Source organism: Clavelina lepadiformis, chromosome 9 (assembly GCF_947623445.1).
Source record: "Clavelina lepadiformis chromosome 9, kaClaLepa1.1, whole genome shotgun sequence".
NCBI lineage: Eukaryota > Metazoa > Chordata > Ascidiacea > Aplousobranchia > Clavelinidae > Clavelina > Clavelina lepadiformis.
This window is the reverse complement of record NC_135248.1, coordinates 5,907,367-5,925,743: the sequence shown is the minus strand read 5'-3', so window position 1 is coordinate 5,925,743 and position 18,377 is coordinate 5,907,367. Positions and strand designations below refer to the sequence as shown.

Below are 18,377 nucleotides of genomic sequence, written 5' to 3'. Positions count from 1 at the left end.
CAGCCAGCAGTCCACTTGTTTAAACTATAGTGAACAAATTTAGCAATAAATTCAGTCATTGAGTTTTCATGCCGCTCAAAATAGTTGAAAACCTTGAATCGTATAACGCAGTCTGATTTAGAAACAAACTTTAATTACAACTATTATAGAAATGTTAGGCTTAGGCTATGTAGGCTACATGTCCAAGCAAAACCCGATTTGCTCATGTGGCAAATGCAAGAGACACCAAAATAAAGAATAAGGAATTGCAGAGGCACAGACGAAATAATTTTCAAATACAGTTACACAAGATTTTGCTTTTTCCGGGATATTCACTATTATCTGGTGAAATAGTAGCAACCTCATTTTTTGTACTGTTATGGCGATGTTATATAGTTGGGTCGTTGACTGACTCCTAACTCCAGAGGTTGCTGTTGTTGACCTCGCTCATACATAGAATAAATAAAAAGGTCTTTTGGGTTCACTAGTTTACTAACATGACTGTACAGTCGTTGAATAAGCAGACTGAATAGCGAACGAACATGCGGTGATTAAATGACACAATTTTATATAAAATGCGGTGTTGTTTAAGAGCGCCTACCAGCGGCAAACCAAGAAGCAACCAACAGTCGCTACACTGTAACGGTTAGCATAGTAATTTCATTTTTTGCTCTGATCAGTCAAGGACGAAAATACGATACGATACATGTGACGTATTGTGTATTCTCTATTTCAAAATGTTATTTCAGTGGCAACCACTAGCGTGTACATAACGGAGGACCAATGGGCCATGCCCTAACTGCAATTCTAAATGCTTATCATTAGTTGTTGTAAATGTTGTTGTAATATGAGGTAGGTAGCCCTAGACAAGCAAAATATCAGAAAACCTCATGCGAGATTTTTTGAGTATTCGCGTTTTTGGTAAGTTTACTACTTAAAGAAACAAACCCATATATTTGCCTTCCATCTGTCGACTCTGAAACCCAGCGACGTAGTTTTAAGGACAAGGGACTTCCAATTAAATGATCTAGGTGAGCGCCCTTTAGGCATTCGTAGTTGTTGTATTTGAATAAGGTGGTATCAGTACAGTTAATAGTTGGCTGTCATTAGTTATTTGCTGCTGGCCAAATTGTTCAGTCGAGCGTATTGTATATCTAAACTTCGGCGGTTTATTGCCAAAAATCCATTAGTTTTAATTTTTTGGTGTCATATAGTTTTCTATTCGTTCAAAGCAAAGCAGTTCCAGAATGTATGCAATAAGCCATTTTGCGGCTTAGCTATATAAAGAAATTACATTACATCACATCCAACAAAAAAGGGAGGAGTGGAGACATACCCGTACCGTTTTACCAGGATACACTCTGTTGATAGTAGAGCAATGACTTACATTACAATCTTAAATAAATTTAGTGTAAAACTAGTCTATTATGGTTTTGTGAAAGTACTAACGCAAGGAGTTGCTATAGATGACTTCAAGGTTGGGATCTAACAACGCCCATGCCTCTAAACCAGGGGTGGGCAACATACGGCCCGCGACGGGATTTTGAGCGGCCCGCAGACAGTTTCCGGTCTTACATGATAATGTGGCCTGCGGCCACATTCTGCCGCAATCCCTGTATTGCGTCACTGAATAAGTTCAAGTTTGCCAACCTGAGAAAGATGGCCATAAATCTACTTGTTCTGTTCGGGTCTACATACATTTATGAGCAAACATTTTCGACCATGAACATTAATAAGACAAAGCTGCGTTCCAATCTATTCAGGAATCCGGCCCGCCAAGTACTTCATTTTCTCATATCAGGCCCGCCGACCGAAGAAGTTGCTTGCCCCTGCTCTAAACCGACACAAAATACCACTGGAATTAAGGCGCACTACTATGCCTGGTGGAAGGGAAAGTAGAATTTATTAACGACAATCTGCCACACAAAATAGTCAACTCTTGGGGCAATTGACGAAAACGCATTGTGAAGAATACCAGCAGTGGAATACGTCTACGGTAAATTGGTTATGACCAATTTTTGTCGCGAATTCAGCATAGCAGTGGCCGAATGTTCTTTGCTGGTAGGATAGATTGGGCGCAGTTTATCAAAAAAAGCTTCTTCTGCAGGTTCCACAACACTGCCAATTCCATCGTCCTATCGAGCACAACCCTCTTGTTAAAATTTGATTGCAACCGAAGCCAACTGTAATGAATGGTATATGATAATGTTTAGCACGTTATAGATGAATTGTAATGGTTGACCAATACGATTTTAAAAATTGAAAAACTAGTATACGCCTACACGAAAAATGTTCGTCAGAGAAGTTTTTTTCGAAAACCGCACAAACGGTTTTTGATCTAAATTGCGTCAAATACTATCTCTCAAAACCACTGACCATTTCTCAAATGAAAGGTTCAGATTACTTTGGTCATGCGTTAGACTAAACCTGCAGGTCGAACTCTGTATTATATCTTAACGATGAAGGTTTGCTGGATCTTGGGCTTATACTGCTGCGACCTCATTCTACACAAGCCCACCGAGTTGTGGAAATTGTATCCCCTTCATAGCTTTGAGATGACGGTTACCAAATGTATATTCGCTTATAGACATTCCGCAATTATTGCTGTTGCTACAAACGCAAGAAAAACAAAATTGAAACCTACTAGTGTCAGTCGAGTGCTGTTTTCAGTACAGATGAAATAAAAAGCATGCTTTTTCCTGACGGAGTTCACGCACAAAGTTGAAGACAAAACTCGATAAGCGTGTAGATATTACATAAATTTTATTTACATGCTTTATTTGAGGTTGTAAGAGGTTTGTAGCTTATTCAAACAGCACTGCAAAAGCAGAGGTAACTGAATAGCCACATGCAACTACGTGTGAGGCACATTTACTGCTATACAGGCAATATGCAGACTTGTAACATCCATGCTAAAAACAAAAGTATTATTGTAATACTGCGTGATAGAATAAGTGTGTATGTGCAATGTGCATAATCATATTTACTCTTGGGAGCAAAAAGTGTTAAATTGCATTATCAGCTTCGTTGTATTCAGCACCATAGTAATAGTCATCATCGTTAACAACGCTATTTGGTCCGAACTGGGAGCACGTCTGACAACACATCGTGGAGAATATCGCCATTTGACACCAGTGGTATCTCAGCACCAAACTACAGGGATTTTTAAGGAAGTGTCCTTGGTATGCTATTGGATCATCACCAACCGTTGTAAGCAATACCGCATGCAGATTAGCAGAGCCATGCAAAACACCAAAAAAACATCGGTTACTCATACACATAACAAAATTAAAATTTAATTTTACTTGTGTTTATTATTATTATTATCGGTTGCTAAGCTAAGCATCATCTTAAGCAGCACAGCACAATATTTCATGAATAAATACAAAGAATTAGTGCATTAATGTATCATATTGAAGGTTGAATTTTGCCAAGCGCTTGTTTGTGTTAAATTCTCACGACTGATTCTGTACGCTCCTCATACCTCATAGCATTTATGGTACTGCGATCAGGTGGTACAGGTTCTAATACTATTCGTACTTCTTTGTGTCTTATCAACTGTTTAATGATTTTGTCATAGTTATGTTCTTTGTATGATTGGGGCGCAATTTCAGCAAACTAACGCTAAAAGAGAAGTTGTAGATCAACTAATTAAACAACAAACAAAACCCTGAAAACGTCTCAAAGGAAAAATATAAACAAAGAGCCGTTTGGAAAAAGGTAGTTCTTTTTAAAGCGGTTTGGCGCAGAAAGCATCACGAGTGAATTGGGTGAGGTTCAAAAATGCGATAAGTGAACTACAACACTAAAATATAAAGACCTATTATGCAGGACACTTAATTTTGTTGGATAAAAGAAGGCACATATTTGAGGTAGAAGGTTTGCCAAAAAAAAATAGAAAACTAACATGTTGGTGACAACAAGAGAGTACCTTTTCGCCATGTAGTTTTTACAGTTACACTTTCATTTTAAACTTCTTAAGGTATTTTATATGACATGTACTACAACTAATTTAATTCCGTTTCAATGAATAAGAAGTTTAGTTGGGGATTTAGAAAAAGAGAATTATTCCTAATGACTTTGGTAGCCATCATTTTAAAATGAGCAAAAATTTGGCAAGTTTAGACTTTGAAAAAGCAACATATCTTATGCTAGCTTCTTCTAACACAGGTACAATATATCACAATAATTTAATTTTAAATTTTCAACGAGCTTTAGCAAAACAATTACTGCATTACTAACTCTCAATTAGGCTGGTGTTGAGTTTTTGATACAAAAAAAACAAATGACAGAATGAAATAAATGTCCTTACGGGCTTCAAAACATAACATTGCAAAATCATCTAGGTTACGGTTATCGATTTAACTTAAAAATGTTTGCATGTAAACCTTCCTCAAATAATAATTACCCTATTTGCGTTTTGATATCCAGCTTACTTTCAAACGCTCTATTAAGCACCGGTGCTGTTAAAATTCTCACCAAACTGATACCCTATGCACGCTGTAAATAATTGAGAAACTATAGTTTACAGAAAAGTATTAAATATTTTAGTAAAAAACGTGTCTTTACCGTCCTGACATATAGTTTGGCACTGTCCATTGTGTAAAACACGACTTGCTGAACATCTTGTACATTGATTTGGAAAAGGACCAGTGCATGCTTTACAAGTAGAATGGCATCTGGAATAAAGTTTGCAGTAATAATAACAATGAAATGTACATCTATGACAATAGTTTGCTGGATGTAGCAAAGATTTCATGTTCCTTGATGAAGCTTCGAGCTCAACCCTAGCAATCTGATCAAATTTTGTAAGCGAAAATTGTACAAAACTTAGAGAAAAATATACAACATTGAACAGAAACAATCTATAAATAAAAATTAAACCATAGACAGTAAATATAAAGAACTTTCTAATTCTATTCTACTGATTTACCAAGCATACATTTTTTCATCTTCCATACAATGAGGAAATTTTTTAATTTACGCCCAAATATGTGGTGAAAATTGAGACTGAAACTTGCATAACACCTCTGTAAGAGGTGCAAAGTACGACTTTTGTTTAACTTTAGCATTTCAAATCTGTTTTTTGAACACAAATATCCAATCATAAAACTCCTTGGACTGGGTAAGTAAATAATTCAGACAGTTATGTGCCAACTAATAGTTGCAACAACATGCATGAATAATTTCAGGATCACAAATCCTTGTCTTATGAATAAACCCATACACATTACAAATAAGTTCTTGGTCAAAGTAAAAATAGAAAGAAAAACAGGAAGTTGATGACTCACTCATTCAAGCTTTTTTTCTGGTGTTTCAAGATCAACAACTATGAGGCAAAGATCAAGTAGAGGCTTAACTTCTGACCTTACCTTAATCTTACTACCCACAGAAAAGTGTGCAAAATAATGAACTACTTGGGTGGCAAGTAGTGAAGCGGTTTTGAAAACAGAGCACTATGACGAAATATGAAGCTTGGTAATCAATCTAAACTTTTCAGCAGCTGGTACCCAGTGAAAAAAATAGGCCAGACGAAAACAAATGCGGTTGCCTAAGTCAGTATGTCATCTGTCTTACAACAAATTGAACTTGCGTATCTTTCAAGAAATGAATGTTTTCTGAAGTTAGCAAATATCATCAATTATCATATTATACTAATAATTACATTGTATTATATAACTACATAATAAATACATTGTACTGTATACTACCACAAAAAACGGACCAATTCTAGTAATTAACAACTGTATACCCTATGTCGCTGATGATTTTTAGCAGCCAAGACTAAGATAAATTCAAAACTGGCCCAAGCAGGGTTTTGTAAATCTTTTGTAAAGTAATCCCTACCTGATGATACTTGTTGCACTTTGTATAAAAAAGTTTGTTGCATTTCAGCAAATATACAACCAAACAACAGAGTTTGAGCTTTCCTAGTAATTGTTTGAGATAACATGTAATGATATAGTCCATGCATTCAATGATAACAAATACGCAAAGAAAACGTTTAACGGGTTGAAAGCAAATTGTTGTTCATTAAAAATATACCTATTTAAAGCATTGCATAATTCTGCATTTTTAGTTGCTAATTTCACTTGAGTTTCACAAAATTTTTAGAAGTAGGATTTCTTTGAAATTCTTTATTAAAGCTTGAGTTGTTTGGAGTTGAGTTTATTAATACAATTCAATCATTTATTTGAATCATAGAAAAGTTTACAGGTTACTTACTCTCTGCATATTTGTTTCCGAAAATCAGGATAGTATCTTCTTGAACAATCAGTTGTACATCTCTGCCTATGCATCACATAACCATCTGCACATGATATACATCTTGTTGAATAGTGAGAGCATCCAACACATGATATATTACAGCTGCGGCAACCAACTGCTACAGACTTGAAGTATGTTCCATATGGACATGATGGCCTACAGGTGTTTCCAGTAAATCTGTGATAATACTTGCATGTTAGGGGCTGACATATATGCCAGAGCATATTTTTAGCAGTGTTTCATAACCGCCTGTAAGTATTACCAATTCGTAAATTTACTGAATTATAAGTTATATACAGTAGATGACACATAGAAGTGCAGCATTTTCTTAAGAATCATGTGACTGATTAAGCCAGAGGTGACGAACATGCGACCCGCAAATCGGTTTGACAATCGCTGCATCGCGAATCATTCCGGCAAGACAAGCAGTCTTGAACTTTCTTTGACCTATTTCAATTCTTTGTGCAATGCGATATCAAAAACTGATACAACGATTGAATTGCAGCAGTATGTCTTCAATAGATTGGCGCAGACAACTGATGTTTTTTGCGGCCGCGGGAGCAGCTCTAAACCTGCCGAATGAAGCGGTTGCGCTTGAATGCTAATTATTATGCACAATTGTACAGGTTACTAAAAAGTTGCGCGGCCCGCTCACTCAGCAGTAACTGACAAAGTGACCCACGACAGCAAATAGGTTCGTCACCCCTGGATTAAGCCAAAAATAATATTGAATAGATATTACAACTCAGTTAACGTTTTTCATTGTTGTAGGTTACAGCTTCTTCACTGATATTATCTTCAAAAATAATAACGTATGTGTATTCAAGTATTGTATTTCTATTTGGTGTGGTAAACTTACTTTTGTAATTATGGGGGTAAATTGAACCACCTAAGAAATGAAATAGCAAGGAAATACTCACATATATGCATCTCTGCATGATGTGCAGTGAGTACTGCGTTCATAGCAGGTCTTGCAAACTTGATCACATATTCGACATGTTTGAGTACCTAAGCCAATATCCAACAAAAATATTATCTATATATTACACAGCATGTTCATAAAATGCTATATTTATACAAATTTACATGATAACTGATTTATGCAATTTGCGGAAGTAATCTTAATTAAGCTTTAATGGAAATAGTGAAATGTACTGCCACAATAACACAAAAAATAAGCTTTAATGCTAACACATACTTACTCTCTTCTAGATAAAATCCTTGACTGCACAACTTCACACATTCTCCATTCGCTAGTGTATATCCACGCTTACATGAAGTACAGTTGTTAGGCCCGGCATCATCGCATGTCCCACAAGTTGACCAACATGGCTATTACATCACAAGATTAACTCATATAGCCATAAATATAGCGTGATCGTAATCGCATCGCGAGCTCTTCAATTATCAAAAATTTAATGAATCAAAACATACAAATTACCCTAAATTTATTAGCAAATAATTATGATAAGACTCACTTTGCATACACCGGTGGGTTCGTCAACAAACTGAGAATCTGAGCATGACCCAACACATTGTCCCTGAAGAGTGACTACATGACGACAAGATCGGCATTCAAATGAGCTTGCTCCACAACACCCGTCACATTCTGGATGACAGTGCTCCTGGGGGAAGGCTGTAGAAGTTTTATACATCAATCGCTGTCTAACTTCATCATAATTAACTTCAATTTAATGATTGTTAAATTTAGCTACATCTAAAGACTAGTCGAGATACTGATACAATAGCATGACATGAACTACGCAACAACACAAATATAAATAGTTTTCATTAAGAAGATCCTTATTTACCATCACAGTTTTCAAAATGAAAATTGGGCTGAGGGTGGGTGGATGAACCATAAAATATCAACTGCCATTTTTCCAAGGTCCCACGCCGAGCATTACTGAGGAAGACATATGAGACAATATCATTAGAAGTCAGCAAACAACAACAACACTTATCACGTTAAATCTAAATATGACCTATGTTTCAATCAAAATTTACATTGCAAAGAAGGTTAAATTAGGCCGATGGTGAAGTTTTGGTACGGGTAAAATGAGAGGTTAGCTGATAAAACTACATTTTTAGTTATGTATTAAGAAAATAGAATACAAGTTCTTGCAGTAAAGAAAATACTATTTACAATCATAAAAAATTTTTGCTATCATTTCATGCCAATCAAATAATGACAGCTGCTGGTATACAAATTAGTAAGCAAATTAATTTCGAGATTTAGACGATTAATATTTTATGGCCAATTCTATCAAATATGAGAAGTAATGGCAGAACAAGCCACAACGTATCCATTAAGTGGCTTAAAAATTGATTTCTTTTACCACATTGGATTTCATAAACTTTGCATTTGTTAGCATTGTATCATAGTGTATTTTCTACTGCATTTTAGTACGGTAAATAAATATCTCTCCCTCTAAAGGTCCTAAAAAATACATTAAACATAAATGACATTCACAATGTTGCACAATAAATGAATTCTAAAACCTAAAAATATTTTACAAAGCATCAGTTCTAGTTCTTATGCATTTGACAACATTTACATGCAGTGTAAATACAGATTATATTTACAACTTTCCTCAACTTGGTAAAAACACAGGTAACTTACAATGTAGACGAACAGAAGAGATATAAATTCTGAAAAAGCAGCACGAAAGCCACAACAATTATACTCACAATCAGGAAAAGGATGAGAGTTGAGTGCAAAGTATTTTAAGAGCTCAAGATTCCTTGTTGTAACATTACCATTCAAGCAAGGTATGTCGCTACCAATGCCATTAATTTTTTTTCTTTCCTCAGAAGTCAAACAGAGTCACTTGCGGCTGTGTGCCAGAGGTTTAACTTGAACTATTTCATTAGCCTGGAATGAGTTTTTTTACTAAATTATATATATATTTCACATCACAAGAGTTTTAAATGTGGACATAACTTGCGATGTTTGAATTACCTTGCAGCAAAAACATAACCAAGAATAAAAAAAAAAAATTGAGACATAATCAAACAAAACGTAATAAATACATTCAAGCAAAACTTAAAAAAGACACACAACGAGTCTCAAGAAGGATAGAACACACAGAAGAAAAAGATGAAAGAAAAATATGTTGAGAAACAATTCCATGAAACAGGCAAAAACTTATCTTTAAGAACATTTCAAGAAGTTGTAAGCAAAAAAAAAACAGTACAACTCATTATTGAAAGACTCTCAAAATCTTTTACACACTAAAATTAATTTTGATCTTAAATGCTGCATCTTAATATGTTTATATGAATATATAGACCGTCAATATGTAAAATATGCAAAATAGAAAAACATAATATACACATGAACTTATCACAAACAAAACACCCATACCTAACTAAGGGGATACAACAAAATAAACAAATGTTAAACAAAAGCTTTATAAAACTGCCTGAGCAAAATGATGGCCATGCTTCCTAAAAATACATATATAACATATATATATATATGTATGCCAAACTAGTCTGAACAGTTTAAAAATGTCATACATAAACATGCCTTTTCATGAAGTTTAACCAAATTCATATGAGTAATACAACTGCAGATATAGTGGAGATTCCCAGAAATTAATCCTTAAAAATACTCTACACACACATTATATAGATGTTTTAAATTGAGTATATCATACAACTGTTGGCTTAAAAAACTTAAAGGATTCATAGAAACTATCCCATTTTGACAAGGGTTTTTCAGATTTTATTTTTCCAGTTCAGAAGCCATTCATTGTATAAAGGGAAGCTCCAAAATTTCAAGAAATATAATAAATGTACCAATGAAAACAGATAAATCTTTTACCTTTCACAAAAATGTTGGTCTCCGCACCTGGCATGTCTAGGATAATCGCGAATTTCCAAATGCCAAACACCCATAGGATTTTCACCCCAATGATGAGTGGTCATGAAATCCCACTCTGTAAACCCCAGCTTGGATCGATCAAGAACTCTGTCAAAAAGATAACCAACTTAACATCTTTACAAATTAAGGAATTGAGATCCCAATCATGTAAATAATATATTGCTTTTAACAACAAACCTTGAAAATCTGATTAGAAGACACAAAGAATTATTTGAACTAAGATATGATTAAGAGTTATTTGTAAAAAAAGGGAAACATTAAAGAAGTGCTTAAAATTTTAACAACTAATAGGCATTAATACAGATGAAGAAATACAAAGGCCAGGTAAATTTTGATGATAAAGCAACATTTTTGAAACTTTGATTAATTATATATCATAAATGTTAAGCATATTTCAAAAATAGTGAGTAGGTATAAATTTCAAAGCATTCTAATTTCGATATATATAGTTTGATTAGCTTACATGAGGTAGGGTGAGGATAAATTTAGACAGTGATACAAAAATATTAACTTTTATACATGGAGTGAAAAATAAACGGCAAACATAACCAAGGAAGCTTGCACTCAAATTTACATCTTCCTCGACATTAAAAATTCAACATATTTTGGCAAGAAATGGAAGATTTTACAATGGCTGATTTAATAAGTGTAAAGGGAAAATTCTACTGTTTCGTCATCTCCACTGAGCAATGACATCAATTACAGGTTCAGTTATTGACAACTGACAAGTCTGCGAAAATTGCATTAAAGTACAGTGTCAGCCATTACAAAAAAATCATTTCAATATATAAACCGACTAACCGTCTGTCTAAAATGTTGGAAACTGTTCCAGAAGGAGATGTTAGAAGTATGTTTAAGTCTCCACGGTGAGGATGAGTAAGTGATATTCGTAAGATTACATGCTCCAAATAAGCAACCTCAAATTCACTTCCATGACAAGCCCTGGCATCCATGTTTACCACAAGGTGCCTAGAATCATCAGTACTTGGAATAATGGGCCTGTAAATACAAAAAGTCTTTAAAAACAAGGATTTTATATGTTGCTTTGCAGTTATTCGAAACGGAATCAGACAAAGTAGATTAGAGAAAGGGGGCAGTTGCAACAAAATTATTCAATGATAGCAAATGGTCATGGCCACTGGTCAATAATCCAATCAAGGACACTTTCATTTTGTAAAATCAACCCATAGACATATTTGACTAATACTAGTTGCTGCTGTTATACTTCACAATATTGATCTTACTAAAAAGCATTCCTAACTACTTAAAAATATCTGCAAATTGTGAATCAGTGCACAAAAAACTTGCTCAATATGCAGCAAAAAAGCTACAACGATAACATTTTTAATCAGTGAGTGAAACAAAGTGTTTATATTGTTAAAACTTGTTTAAGTTATCAAAGCACATTAAACATCAAAAGATTATGTACAGATTACTGGGTGCTGTAAATAAGCCTCAGCAAAATTTCCAAGCGATGCTAGGTATAAAAAATTATTTCAGAAAGCTACTTCTCTGTTTTCTTCAATTAGCAGATTTTTGATAGCTCAGTTTAGTTTCACAATGGCCATGTTATATAAATTTCCATGTACAACACATATGCATGCACTGCAAACAACCATGTATACTGAATGATTGTAACAATCAAAATTGTGGTTTACAGAAAATTGCTCCCTATAATTTATAATTTGTAAAAAAACAAAAACTTGTACACTTATTTTGATTTGAATTTTATGGATTTCGTACTTTGTAAAGTGCAGCCCTAACCCCAAATTTATGCATGTATCCCAAGTATATAGTATGCAAACCTGTTTGATCTTTGTGGGTTTGTAATACATTCTTTCTGTTCAGGCACTTGCTTCCACAATGTAGCAACATGTGTCATGGCAGCTGCGTCTAATAAACCGAATCCAAAAACATGGGATACATTATATCCTGCCCCATTAACAACCCAATCGGTGGCTTTAAGCCCAGTTGGCTTTGCTGTTCTCACAATTATATGCTGTACATCACGCCAAGTCAAATTCATGTTCGCTTGCAACATTAGAGCAATGATGCCAGATGCCATTGGTGCAGAGGCGGACGTGCCTGTATGAAGGTGGGTGCATGAGCTGTGCAGGTCAGTTGTGATCTAAGTGAGAAAAGATATCAGAGCACTTTAACCACAAAAAAGGCACTTTAGTGAAGATTTAAGTAAACATATGAACATAACTAAAATGAACTAAAATTTATGAAAAAATAAAGTGATCCAAATGAAAATTTATTTAAGCAAGTTATAAAAACTTCAAAAACATTTCCTACACCATTACGGTCACTTTAGGCATACAACATGCAAGTACCCATTACAAATTGCCACATTATTTTTGATTTAATCTGAATTAAATGAGTGGTTTTTACAGACTAACACTGTTGTCACTTCCAATAAAAAAAATAAAATAAACCTGCCTCAAGAAAATATGTGTCATATGATGTGTAATAAACTGTGGCACATGTTTACTAGTCTGATGACATAAACACAAATTAAAACATCAAATCAATGACAGTAATTATGATGCAGTTCTGAATCTTGCTTTATTTCTTTGTAATGATAACTCACCACTTTTCCTTCATTCAGTTCACCACTACTATAAGTACTTGCTAAGGTGGAGGCACATGCTTCTAAATACCAAGGTCGATAACCGTACTGTGATACACTATAAAATGAAAACAACAAAAACTACACTTGTACAATCACTTTACACCACCTTCTTGTTAGATTAAAAAACCACCAAATGCGCCAACATGCATTGGATTCTAAGAATCAGTGTCAGTCTTGACTTAAGCTGATTATAATTATATGACACCTCAAAACCAAACAAAATAAAAAGCTGTTATGTGATAGTTCATGACTTGGGAAAGTTGTTACTACACAGTAGACATGAATGCTACACATGAACGCTACAATTAACATCACAATTTTTACCTACTAATGCCAATGGTATATATGCTATTGATATAACCATCACAAGCACAGCTGTCTTTGTTGTGACCCCCATTACCAGAAGCCCATACAAATATTGAACCTTTGCCATGCCGGCCATTGATAGCTCCATTCTTAAAGGCAGCTTTGGCCAAAGCACCAGGACCTTCAAAAAACATGTCAAAATCTATCTAAAACATATATTGGTTATACCAATGAATCTATATGTAACAAAATATCCTTTAGAGAAAAAAAGCATTTAAATGAGTATAGCTGAGGTGTTAAATGGTTGAGTTTTCCTTTTGTTAAGATGTTTTAAATACATTAAAATCATGCATATTTCTCTCTTTACTACTTCAGCCACATTTCACTTTGACCAAATGTTCCGATTTTACAGAGCATTGCAGATAACATATTTGAACCTAAAATATTTGTTTGTAATAAGCTTAGATTTTAGTGGCTTGCTAGTTGTATTTAAACCGGACATAAAACAAAACACTTCTTAATCAACATTCTCATTAAACAAATATGTCTGTAATTGCCAGATATACTAAATTAATAACAACATTAAAACACTGATACCTTCCACAGTTGTCCCATCATCATCTGGACCCCATGACGCACTATAAATATCAATAAAATTGTGGGCAAAGTTAAGTGAAGCCGATTCAACTTTATCTGTCACATCACCATCCAACATCCGCACACCTGCAAAAATAAATTTTCACCAAAATGTAAATAAAACCAAATTGTGAAATGAAATAATTTCATAAATTTGTTACTTAAGATGATAATATTTTGCATTTACAAGGAAAGATGGTTATTTGAAAAAATAATTGAATTTAAAACGTTTCTTAGAAAATAAACCTTGTGATTCTGTAACATTTCCTGTTTTCATGTGAACTGATTGGTAACCTGAATGAACAACTGTGCCCTAAGCCTTAGTGCTTTTTGAGACCGGTTCTAATTCTGAAAATAAAACCGCATGGCTTGAAATATTTTTAACCAGACATATTTCAGTCAAGTTTCAAGGAAAAAGATGTAAAAATGGGCTTGGTTGGTTGCATTCTATTATGGGCAAGTGCTGCACGCATTATAAATCATGCCAAGAACTGGTATATATCACTCTAATCTGACCCTGCTTTATTTCACCAACTATTTATTGATTACCAGCTCAACTAATTTGGTAAAGGCATGCGGCAAACAACAACTCTTTAAGTGTGTGAAATTCCATGGTCTAGCGTTCATATCTACAGGAATGCAAATTAAACAACAACACATGACATCACAATACAAAAGATGAAGAATAAATTCAAATAAAAGAATGTAGATTTAGGATGCGTCTAGTGAATGTTTATGTGCTGAAAGAAGTGTGTTTTTGTGATAAATAACATGGTTTCTACCAGTGATGGGTGGATTGGGTGTTGAGAATTGTTATTAGCACTGAGAACAAAAAAAAGAAAACAACAGTGGTTTTGAAAATCACTGAATCAGCAGCAAAGTCAAAAAATTTAGAGTTATACAATTGAAACAGAATTTATATATGACTATACACACACAGTTGTTGATATAATATTTACAACTGTGAAGAAATATGTGATTTCTTGAAGCATGGTTAGTTGTTCATATAAGCACAACAAATTATTCAGATGCCAGTTCTTAAATTTGAACCAGATTTACTAAAAAATATGATCTTAACACCAAATACTTCCTATGAGACTTATTCTGCAATAAAGGATATCCTTATTCATATTACTAAGATTTCCATAATAACCATTGGAAGCGGAGGTGTGTTGATATTAAGAACAGAGTAATGTGGTCAGCGAACAATGTTCAAAATGGTTTAAATAATTTTATCTAAAACAGTATGTTCTCACATCTTTTTCATATAACTAAATTTGATGTAGATCTTATTCCAATATTTTTTTTATTTTGTTCTGGCGTTAACCTTATTTTTTTAATGAAATTAACATGGGCGTCCCATTGGAATGTGTGTTAAATTTACAAATCATTTAATCATCTCTTTACTGGTTTCTCTTGTTTAAATAATATTCGTCAAAGTGCGTTACCTCCAATTCGTGCTTGATAAGCAATACCAACACTGCATATATGGTTGTCAAGCTCTGAAGCAACTACCCCAGCACATCGGGTTCCATGTTTGTTTTCATTTGATGGGTCATACCTTGGTGTTGGATCTGAATCTCCATCATTAATATCAATTGAAGCATTTTCCTCCTGATAAACAATAAGCATAATCTATGGTTCAAGATTTGCAAAACAGATGATTTGTTTTGACATTCTCACCTAAACCTAATGAAGTAGACCCTATTGGTCTATGTAATGTGGATTAAGCAAATAGACCTTACTAACCATATACAAGTACATTGTTTACTTTGTTAGCCATTTTACTTGTTGGAACTTTCATTGAAGAAATTAAAAAAAATCCTATAAAAGCTAGATATGCTCTGGGGACAGGTTCCAGACAACTAATGTAGAGCGTCAACGCTATATCAGGTAGAGTTTAATTGGGTTAACTTATAATTTAGATTATCATCATTTAATGATCAATAAATAAAAAAAATAATGCTTTATACCGATTAGCAAAACTTTGCGGCATGTTAAGTTTCATTTATGAGCTATAATAATTACAGTATATTAGTATATATTGCCAAACACCAAGCCATATTACATAATTGTCTCTCAAGTCAGGATGATTTTTCTCGATACCATCATCCAAAATTGTCACAACCACATTTTTTCCATGATAGCCTGCCCTCCATGCATCTGTTACTCTCATGCTGCAGGGACATGTAGAACTATTGACTTCTCCACAGTGCTAAAATTATATTTATTACAACATTTAATAGTAAAACTTAAAGATGAATAAAAAATGAAACTTACTAAAATACCACTGAACAACTAATAACAAAATTATTAAATAATACTAACATAATTTAATTATAATATAAAAATTACAACGAGTTATAAATCCTTGGGTGTAAAAATTGACTACTTGGGTGTAAAAAACTTTTCATTTTTTCTATTTCACTTTATCACCTATGGCGGTACTTACAACTACACTTTGTTAAGGTTGAAGTATAATTTGATGAATTTAATGGGGTTTGACTATATAAAATTTACAGTGCGCAATTTTTACAAAAGAACAGTTTGATAGCCAAGTGTTCGCCAGTTTTGGTCTTTTTAACAACAAATATTAGCACATCAGATGATACTCACCATGTACCACATCTCATCCCAAGAAGGATCATTTGGAAATTTACTTGCAAAAGACATTACAGGGTCACGCTTTACTCTGTGGAAGATTTTTAACTGTTCCATTGCAAGAACCTGTGACAATGCTTTGGCATTACAAAAGAAGTTATAGAAGGCCAGTTGTAAGTTACATACTGTAAGTACAAATTATAACAGCACATTAAAAAACTTATAAACCCTACTAAAGTAATTAAATATCTATCATAGCACTGTGCACATACTTTACATTACTGCTATAGTGAATACAGTATCAAAGTTGCTTAAGTTAAACATTCAACTCATTTTCCCTTTATTAGGCCAAATAGAAAAAATTTGTTATGTATCATACATCACGTTTTAACTTTCTAATTTTGTGTCGAAGTCCAGTATGGTGTTCCAGTGATCTTTTTCTAATTCTCCTGTCAATGAAGATATACCATCCTTCTAAAGTTCCAACCTAAGAAAAATACTACACTTAACATACACTACAGTTTTGAAATAAAAACTGAAAATTTAAGCAAGGAAATTATTTTGCACATTTATAATAATTGCTTGAGGTAACATATTTTTTATTTTAAAATCAAATCAATTAAATATGGTAGATACACAAAAGTGTACTTTATGTACTTAACCTTAATGTTACTTTACCTGTCCTGTATTGATGAAACCATGTTTTTTAGCAATTGCAGAAGCATGATCATTTCCTCCCTTTATTTCAACAGCAAATTCATTCAAATATATTTGTAAACCTTTGCTGACATGTTTCAATCTATTGGCATTTCCCAAATCCACACATGCAATAAATAATGCCAAGAAAAGCCACATACAACAAAAGCCATTCCCCAGCATTTCACCGATAAATCGATAGACCTACCACTAATGAACTATACATAAAATGAATTCTGCACCGTACTTAATATTTATTTCAAAATATCCTCATTAATCTGTTAATGCCCAACAAAGGCTATTTATACAACAATGATATATTTGAGAAAATAACTTTTTAAGAGCTAATTAAGCAATAGATCTTGAATATGTTTAATTTCATGAACAACACGCCTCCGGGGCAAAACTTCAAGCACAAAAATATAGTTTGCAATTCAAACTTCAAACAAGCTGATTCAAATTTGCCCGGCAGATTTTGCTGATATAGGAGTAAGCCAACGTAAAAATGCCAGGTAGCGATTATTTCCCGGATATTTTTTTATTGCCAACATGCAGTGCCATGCAAACTTTATATTTATACATGACATTATTTCCGCAAATCTACATTCCTTCCCAAAACCGCGCCACTACAACCCTTACCGCCTACGGCTGTGGTTGTTTATCAGTTGTTAAGAAATGTGCATTCGGTTTTATACCTTTGACTTACCGTATCCGATACGCACCACCGATTTCAGGCACAACTACATTTGGTAGATGCGTGTTGGTTGACCTACTCTGGCAGTTCACAAGTGCATTGCCTTGCACTTCCTTTTAATTTGATCACGAGCACTGTTGGTGATTTTCAAAACCTCTTATCTTACCCTCGATTGTGTAGCGGTTCAACTACATGATGTGTACCCCGTCTAAAATAGTATTGTACTGGTACTGCCCTTCAGCTCAATAATTGCCTTTAACCTCTACAAGTCTACAGTATGTTTTAAGTGATAACATTTTTCATTTTTCGTCATTGTCTGTGAGGGGACGAAAAATGAAAGTACCATTATAGCATGATAATATAACAACTCCACGATATCAAGGCTTACACTTCTACGCAGAAATACCTATAACTCTCGGCGTTGTTTGTTTTTTTCAGTCCGCACCGTAACAGGACAGAATATTTAAAAGCAAATCCAAACCTAGTGACAACGTATAAATTATCAAATGTAAACCAAACGAGTGTGAGGGCCAAAATCCATTGCGGCATACGTTTAAATGTCAAAAGCAGAAAACTAAACAAACAAAAATGCAGCGAGTATAATTAATTTATTACTGAAAGAAGCACCTGCCGCACTTCGGCAATGACGAGTAGTTTAAAGTAAGGGGGCAAGT

The 18,377-nt window shown here is 34.0% G+C and overlaps 1 protein-coding gene across 2 annotated transcripts; it reads right to left on the bottom strand.

Moving 5' to 3' along the window:
- Positions 1-1,858: 1,858 nt before the first annotated feature.
- LOC143470284 (furin-like protease kpc-1) lies at positions 1,859-17,280 on the bottom strand. 2 transcript variants are annotated; one of them, XM_076968316.1, is made up of 18 exons: positions 16,992-17,279; positions 16,693-16,800; positions 16,329-16,439; positions 15,781-15,927; positions 15,161-15,326; positions 13,674-13,799; positions 13,095-13,257; positions 12,729-12,825; positions 11,941-12,263; positions 10,937-11,134; positions 10,076-10,222; positions 8,058-8,152; positions 7,725-7,882; positions 7,449-7,578; positions 7,167-7,254; positions 6,205-6,423; positions 4,549-4,658; positions 1,859-2,162 (listed from the first exon to the last, which is right to left on the bottom strand). In XM_076968316.1, the coding sequence occupies exons 1-18, from the start codon at positions 17,190-17,192 to the stop codon at positions 2,065-2,067; spliced, it is 2,685 nt and encodes an 894-aa protein (XP_076824431.1). In that variant the 5' UTR covers positions 17,193-17,279; the 3' UTR covers positions 1,859-2,064. The 2 variants fall into 2 exon arrangements, with proteins under 2 accessions (XP_076824431.1, XP_076824430.1); XM_076968315.1 differs by lacking the exon at positions 1,859-2,162 and adding an exon at positions 2,726-3,166 and having other exon boundaries at positions 16,992-17,280.
- Positions 17,281-18,377: the final 1,097 nt, after the last annotated feature.

What these genes read in the sequence shown, in the direction of transcription:
- LOC143470284 (XM_076968315.1), bottom strand. Translation starts at nt 17,192, where the DNA reads ATGCTGGGGAATGGCTTTTGTTGTATGTGGCTTTTCTTGGCATTATTT. An exon ending in GTTTCATCAATACAGGACAG is followed by an intron (nt 16,801 to 16,991) that starts GTAAAGTAACAT and finishes TATTTTTCTTAG; the next exon opens with GTTGGAACTTTAGAAGGATG. An exon ending in TTATCAAGCACGAATTGGAG is followed by an intron (nt 13,800 to 15,160) that starts GTAACGCACTTT and finishes TTATTTTTGCAG; the next exon opens with GTGTGCGGATGTTGGATGGT.